Source organism: Humulus lupulus, chromosome 5 (genome assembly GCF_963169125.1).
Source record: "Humulus lupulus chromosome 5, drHumLupu1.1, whole genome shotgun sequence".
NCBI classification, from domain to species: domain Eukaryota; kingdom Viridiplantae; phylum Streptophyta; class Magnoliopsida; order Rosales; family Cannabaceae; genus Humulus; species Humulus lupulus.
Window position 1 is genome coordinate 69,591,879 of NC_084797.1, and position 8,294 is coordinate 69,600,172.

The window sequence follows — 8,294 nt, forward strand, 5'->3', positions numbered from 1 at the left end:
AAAACACACAACCACCTAAGAACATCAAAGATATACAGCGTTGAAATGGGAGGATAGCAGCACTAAGTCGATTCATATCAAAGTCATCTGAACGCTGCCATATATTCTTCTCAAAGCTTAGGAAGACCGAAGACTTGATCTGGATAGAAGAATGTCAGAAAGCACTCGACTAACTCAAGGCATATCTCTCGTCACCACCATTGATGGCCAAGCCTAAAGATGGAGAAACACTGTACATTTACCTAGCAGTATCAGAAACAGCCGTCAGTGCCATTCTCACAAGAGAATAAAATGGTAAGCAACAACCTGTGTATTATATATCTAAAACTCTATTGGATGCAGAAACTAGATACAACCAGCTAGAGAAGCTTGCTCTGGCACTCGTCACAGCAGGACGAAAGCTCAGACCCTATTTCCAGTGTCACCCTATAGTGGTACTCATGAAATATCCACTCCGTGCCATACTACACAAACCAGAGCTCTCAGGAAGATTGACAAAATGGGCTGTAGAGCTCAGCGAATATGATATCACATTTCAACCAAGGACCGCAATCAAATCTCAAGTATTAGCTGACTTTATTGCAGACTTCTCTAGTGATATGCAGATTCAAGCGGAGAAGGAATTCTTATGTTTGGAACAACAATCAAATACCAAATGGAGGTTGTCGGTTGATGGGTCAAGCAACAACAAAGGATGCAGACTTGAGATAGTGCTCACAACCCCAACTGGAGACATTATACAACGATCCATTAGGTGTGAATTCAAAGCTACAAACAATGAAGCAGAATATGAGGCATTGATAGCTGGACTTGACTTAGCAAGGGAATTGAATATAAAGAATATCGAAGTCACTTCGGACTCCCAGCTGGTGGTCAACCAACTCAATGGAACTTACAAAGCAAAAGACCCAAAAATGACAGCATGCTTGGAGGTAGTAAAAGAAAAGGTAAAACACTTCAGTGAATTTTCAATTGTTCAAGTTCCTAGATTAGAGAATGACCATGCAGATGCACTCGCAAACTTGGGCTCGACAATCCAAATTAAGAATGAGATTACAATCCCAGTAGTGTATATGCAATGGCCAGCTGTGTGGAAGCAACCAGAACAATCAACGAACACCATCGACACTCAATCTTGGATGACATCAATTATTGAGTACCTGCACCATGGTACTCTATCGGAGGACAAAAATGAGTCAAGAAAGCTAAGGACAAAGGCAGCTAAGTTCACCCTCAGCAGCGGTCGACTATACAAAAGATCATTCACTGGTCCTTTACTCAGGAGTTTGAATCCAGCTGAGGCAAAGTATATACTGACGGAGCTACATGAAGGCGAATGCGGAAACCATTCTGGATCAAGGAGCCTGTGTAACAAAGCCCTTACAACTAGGAACTATTGGCCAACAATGAGGAAATACTCAGTTGATTTTGTTAAGAGGTGCGACAAGTGTCAGAGGTTTGCTCAAGTGTCGCATATGCCACCTGAGAAACTCCATTCAACATTGACGCCATGGCCCTTCATGAAGTGGGGAATGGATATCGTAGGAAAGATGCCAATGGTGCCGGGACAAAGAGTATTTATGCTAGCAGTGACTGATTACTTCACCAAGTGGGTTGAGGCAGAAGCATATGCGCAAGTCAGGGACCGAGAAGTCAAGAGTTTTATCTAGAGAAATGTCATATGCAGATTTGGGGTGCCAAGGGAGATTATGACGGACAACGGTTCTCAATTCATAAGTATCGAGTTTCATGATTTTTGTAAAAATGGGGAATACAACTCTCGTTCTCGACACCCAGATACCCACAATCAAATGGACAAGCAAAAGCGACAAACAAGATTGTGGTAGCATCGCTAAAGAAAAGACTAGACAAAGCAAAAGGAAGGTGGGCAGATGAACTTCTAGGAGTACTATGGGCCTACCGAACAACAATAAAGACTTCAACTGGAGAAACCCCGTTCTCGCTAACCTATGGAACCGAGGTAGTCATTCCCGTAGAGACATGACTCCCTTCTACAAGATTCGAGCACACGAAAGATGCAAGAAACTGGAAAAACATGAGTCACGAGCTTGACGTATTAGATGAACGAAGGGAACAAGCATTAATAAGGATTGCAGCCTACCAACATAAAGTGGCGCAACACTTTAACAAGAATATCAGAGTTCGAAAATTCCATGTTGGTGACTGGGTCTTGAGAAGGGTCTTCCAGAATACAAAAGAAGCAGGGGATGGAAAGTTGGGTCCGGCATGGGAAGGGCCCTATAAGATTACCAAAATAGTAGGACAAGGTGCATACAGACTTCAAGCATATGATGGACGCAACATAAGTAACAGCTGGAACGCTATTCATTTAAAACTGTATCATTTCTAAACTCTTAACTCTAATGGAAGAAACACGTACTTAACCTTTATCATTATTTTAATCACAATACTGACTTAAGCATCAAAGCCGTCGACCACACCCCCTGACATTCCAGGATTTGAAGACCAGCAAAGGAAAGCCAACCCATGACTACCCATTAAACAGGTAAGAAGTTTCAATTGTTTATTATTCTTTATTATAAGATCTCAATACTGACTTAAGCATCGGAGGGTCGACGGCTTTACCGTCGACCGCACCCCCTGACATTAAACAGGATTCAAAGATAATAGTCAAGAGGCTAGTGTGTGATGATTCATGTATCAGAAGTCTGAAGTGAACCTGGACAAACACCTGATAATGCATAATAATTCAGACTCGACACAAGTCCAAGCATCGCCATATAACATACCAACACTTGGACTAGGGAGAAAGGAGAATGTCCTAGAAATGCTTGAGAAGACCAAGACAATAAATGTAGAGACAACTTATGATGATTCCAGGTTTGAATATCTTCTTTTGAAACTTTACTTTACTTTTCTCAGCCGAACAAAAATATTGATTATGAATATTGTCATTTTACAATAAAATTTACACTTGGTCAAGTCTTACATACAAAATCAACCATTCCTTTATTTCCTGACCACCCCAGATGGATGGATTACCCTAAGTTGCCACTCCTTGTTATGCGACCATCCCCAGATGGATGGATTATCTTAGGTTGGCACTCCTTTTTACGTAACCATCCCCAGATGGATGGATTGCCATAGGCTGTCACTCCTTGTTGCATAACCATCCCCAGATGGATGGTTGGCCCAAGGTTGCCACTCCTTGTTACGTGACCATCCCTAAGTGGATGGCTTGCCCTAGGTTGGCACTTTTTGTCACACGACCATCCCCAGATGGACGGTTGGCCCAAGGTTTCCATTCCTTGATACGCAACCATCCCGAGTCGGATGGATGACCCTATGTTGCCACCTCCTTATTACACGACCATCCCTAGACGAATGGCTTGCCCTAGGTTGGCACTTTTTTTCACGCGACGGTCCCCGGACGGATGGACAGATCCTGGATGGATGGTGGACACCAGTCGGATGGATGGCCATAAATAGGCATTGTTCGACACTCGACGGTCCTCAGACCAATGAATGGATCTCTGACAGATGGATGATGAATAGCTATTGTTTGTCGCCTAACGTCTGATATCGTTGTAGAATACTACCAATGGTGCTATCTAAAATAATCACATACCTCCTGCAGAGGACCGTGATCACAATCACTTTATGCTTGGTCAATTTGTATGATATTCATTAAACATCAATCACAGTTGACTACCAACATTCAACTGTAGTGAAAAGCATGGTTTAACATAAAAAAAAACCTCAACAATACAATAGAGAGCACAATTCAACATTCAAAAGGCTCAACAATCAACATCACAATGTTAAACCAACAAAAGAGCAAAGCGTAAAAATAAAAAAAAAACTAGGTGTTAACAAAATAAACATCATCCAACCGAGAAACAACACTCGACATACTACTAAGTCACCTCAGAATCAACAATAAACTGATGCTCAATAATATCCCCAACGGCATGTCCAACAATCTAGTTGCCCCCATCCTCATCTTGAGGAAAACCCATACAAAACCTAGGACCAATAGACCCCCCATCGACAAGGCCAGCCTCATCCTCAAACATACCAACGTAGAGTTCCAACTCTTCATCTACCTTCCAATCCTTAGACTTGCCTTCTTTGAACTCTGTTAATAGTTCTTTACGAGCTTTCCACATGGGCTTCACCGCAATGTCCTCCAGCTGAGCACATAAATCATTGGAATTCTTCTTCTCCTTAACTAGTTCGCTCTCTTTATCCTTTAATTGCCTCTTCAAGTCTTCGTTTAATTCCTTACTTGCCTTAAGCCTCTCATCAACTTTCGTAAGACCCGACCGAAGCTTGGTGTTGGACTTTCTAAGATCACGGTTTTCCCTTGCGAGGCGTTGATGGTCTCGACGAATATCAATCACATTAGAGAGCATCTGTAAAAATAAACGAGTTAGTGCAAAAAAAACATACAAAATTGAAATAAGTAAGATAGGTTGCTTACCCGATAGGCTCCAGACACCAAATCATTGGATGACTCGATGGATCCCATTTCCTTCAAATGAGTCTCATCACGAGGACACAAGAGGGCTTCGACATATCCCTCAATAGACAAAGGGTTTGAATACACACAAGTATTCTTTGGAATAATGACAGAGATATTTTCTTCCTCCTCATCAAAATCAACCCTAGGCTTCTTGCTTGATCCTCCCCCGTCGATGGCCTTTGAAGGAGCAGTACTCTTTGAGGGCACGGGGTTTATTGATGGCTCTACAGCCAACGAATGACATTTCTTCTTACTCGCTGCCTTCTTGGCTTTTTCCAAGGCATCAGGACCGGAAGGCATTGTGAATGACATCTTTTTCGAAAACTTATCCGCTAGATTACATTCTTCTTCTGTCAAATGATTAAGAAGAATAAACTCGATACCAATCAATTCTAAAGCTCGCTTCAACAAAAAAAAACAGGAATTCGACTATCCGGTCCAATAAGAAGATTACCTTCACTACGCTCCTCGACTTTGCTCCAAAGAAAACTGGAAGTCAAATTTGATTCCTCCAGCAATTTCTTCAAACTTCGTTGCTTTTCAGGGATTGCTAAAATTTTCTTCAAATTCTGTTCACTATTGTACGACAGAGCAGGAAGTATGGTCAATTCTTTATCTACAAAAGGAAAAAGAAAAAGAAAAACACCAACATTAGGATTTCAATGGGTTGGAAACGAAAGACACAAGAAAAATAGGTAAAATAATCTAGCATGCAACACCTACCTAATACCCCCGCCAACTAGTAGGAGACCTATCGGCTCCAGGCGAGAACATTTCTTTCCATGAAAGAAACAATAGTATTCTTTCCACCCACGGTCATTGGATTTTATATTACAAACCAAGGACTCGTCTTCATTACGAGACACAAAACTATATCTTCCCTTCTCTTTATCATGTTCTCTCACTGTGTAATGAGCATGAAACTCTACTAACTCAACACTCATCCCGAACACCTCAGTAAACCTTTCGATGCCTAAAAGCATTCTCCATACATTAGGCATTAGCTGACTAAGGGCTATCTGATACCAGTTAAGTACTTTTGAAACAAAAGGGGGGAAGGGGAACCTGAAGCCTTGATGAAAGGTGTACTCATACATACCACACCAACCAAGGGTATCCCAATTGACCCGTTCGACAAACCTGGGTAACCTCATCTTAATATTATGAGGAATACCAAAAGATAATCTCATCTTAGTTAAAAGGGGAACTGTTAGTTGGGTTTCACGATTTGCCCGTAGAATACCTTGTGATCGGCTAGAAAAGCTTGGCCCATCATCTTCACCCACCAGTTGCGCCAAGATATAACCCATCATAGGAGCTTCTTCGCCAGGTACCGCCAACCCGATGGCATCATGGTCTTCAATATCCCCACCATAATAATCATCTACCACTATATTGATAACTTGTTGACCATTACAATCAATATCGAAATCTACCTCTACAAATGCGGGGTGGAACGTGCTCCCGGCGCTCGACATAAACTCCTATTCATGACATAGTTTGTCAAAATCTTAAAAATATATATTATGATATTGCAACACAAAAAGCCTGATTGGCTATTTCACACAACAAATTAAGGACATAGAATCTCAAGGGCTCTATTCTCACACAACGATTCCACTGGAGACACCAATAAAAGCGTCCCATTTTAGCGCCTAACACTTGTTCACGATCCACCAAAGTATTACGACTTAGTTCCCTACACTAGGGACAGCCTAAGGGATACTCCCTTTTTTATCACCCTATGTCAAGAAAAGAAGTTTTTTGGTGGCACATCCCCGCGACCGTCCTTATATTTATTAGGGACACCAACATGGAAGTGCCCCCTCATCCGGCACTTGACGATCCCTATACCGATAAACAACTTGGGAGTGACCCTCTTTGGTACCCTACGATCCCAAGATGGATACACTACTTGGGAGTGACCCTCTTTGGTACCCTACGATCCCTAGACGAATAAACAACTTCGGAGTGACCCTATTTGGTACCCTACGATCCCAAGACGGATACACTACTTGGGAGTGACCTTCTTTGGTACACTACAATCCCAAGACAGATGCATAACATTGGGTCCACAAATTCTAACTCTCTACAATCCCCAAATAAATATGTGATATCAAGACTAGCATTTTCTCATTCTACAATCCACCAAATTGTCTCAAACACTTAGTCAGAATTTGGGCAAAATACTTGCCAAATAAAAACCTAGAAAAATCCCAAAAACACCAAAGCCCATAAACACATTTAAGTTTTTCCCATCACCCATTTCAGATCAAAGAGCAAAGAAAATCAAGAACATCAAGAATCTCAACATGATTCTGGAAACCCTAAAAATACATTTGCAAAATGTGCCCAAAATCTCATCATAAACCCAAAGAAAAAACCAAAAAATAGGGATAAATGCAAACTATAAAATACAAAAATATATATATACATAAATATATAAACTCACCTGAAAAGAAATGGTCTTCGTGTTTGAAGAAAGCTCCTCGTCGACTTCACCAGAAATCAACAAAAAAAATTGATAAATAAAACCTCAATACTTTATATGAAAGGAGAAATATGAAGTGGTCTCCAAAAAGTCAAAGAGGATGTCAAACCAATCCATATGTCAGACACAATGCCATGATTCAAAAAGAATCATCTAGTGATAGTATACGTAGCTATGTGTGTCTATATTCATGTGTTGAGTGCTCAGCATGTCAAAACAATAAATGGGAAAAGGAGGAAAGGACTGACAACAGTCCTTGAGGCATTAAAAAATGAATCTTGAATTTGCAGACACGCAACACACTTTGATTTTAAATATATTATTAATATATAAATATATAATGTCAAATATGCTTGTCTTTTCTTTTATGATATGTTACCTCTCCTAAAAATTATATAATATGCATATCATATTAACTTCTTATAGAATCGTCATATAGAGAATGTCTTATATTAGTTTCTTTCTACAAGGTCATGTCCTACATACTAAGGTATTCAAATATGTGTCAAGCAACCAAGTGGACACCTGAGCCCTTAAATTTATCTTTACTCAAAAAAGACACATCTTGACATCTAGCACTACAATTCAAGACACACATAACTTCACGGTAAGGCCCATTCCATTTAGTAAATAAGTCTTATTATATATAATATATATAAAATAATTAAAACACAATTATATTTGTTTACCAGTATTGCTTTTATCCTTATGGTTAATTGTAATGACCCACTAATCTAGTCTATTTGGACCATTATCGAACTATACATACAAATTCTTACTAAAATATACATTTGCGAAAATACCATAATTTATTATAAACTTGTAGAAACAAATGTTACTTTCATAAAAATAAGTAGGATATGGGTACCCATTGTCTTTAAACAAAAATAACTTAAAGTAAAAAGAGTTACATAGAAAATGCGGAAAATACATTTAAAACCATAAAAACATAAACAAGACTACATCCTCGAATCGAATAACGCTCGGCCCCTTGACTCCATTCACCATCGATACACATCCTCTAAGCATCACGAATCTTTCCGCCTCTAAAACTTATTTCCTGCACATAAACAGAAAGGAATGAGCCTAATGCCCAGCAAGGAAAATCTAACACAGAGTCATAAACATAATTTCATAAGAAACATAAAGACATATCATAACACATAATACACTTATTATAATGGCCATTATTACTTGGGGTCCCTTAGACTAAACAAGCTTATGCCCATGAGATTAGTGGGGTCCTACCAGCTAAATAGGCATATGCCCACAATCTTTTTGGGGTCTTGTTAGTCA

The 8,294-nt window shown here is 39.8% G+C and overlaps 2 protein-coding genes across 3 annotated transcripts; one reads left to right on the forward strand and one right to left on the reverse strand.

Annotated features, from left to right (window-relative positions):
* Nucleotides 1-440: 440 nt before the first annotated feature.
* On the forward strand, nucleotides 441-1,670 carry LOC133779212 (uncharacterized). Its single transcript, XM_062219199.1, has one exon. It carries the CDS (start codon nucleotides 441-443, stop codon nucleotides 1,668-1,670), a length of 1,230 nt encoding a protein of 409 aa, XP_062075183.1.
* Nucleotides 1,671-3,434: 1,764 nt separating this feature from the next.
* On the reverse strand, nucleotides 3,435-7,037 carry LOC133780447 (uncharacterized). 2 transcript variants are annotated; one of them, XM_062220187.1, is made up of 3 exons: nucleotides 6,960-7,037; nucleotides 4,466-5,123; nucleotides 3,435-4,397 (listed from the first exon to the last, which is right to left on the reverse strand). In XM_062220187.1, exons 2-3 carry the CDS (start codon nucleotides 4,817-4,819, stop codon nucleotides 3,966-3,968), a joined length of 786 nt encoding a protein of 261 aa, XP_062076171.1. In that variant the 5' UTR covers nucleotides 4,820-5,123; nucleotides 6,960-7,037; the 3' UTR covers nucleotides 3,435-3,965. The 2 variants fall into 2 exon arrangements, with proteins under 2 accessions (XP_062076171.1, XP_062076172.1); XM_062220188.1 differs by lacking the exon at nucleotides 6,960-7,037 and having other exon boundaries at nucleotides 4,466-5,220.
* Nucleotides 7,038-8,294: the final 1,257 nt, after the last annotated feature.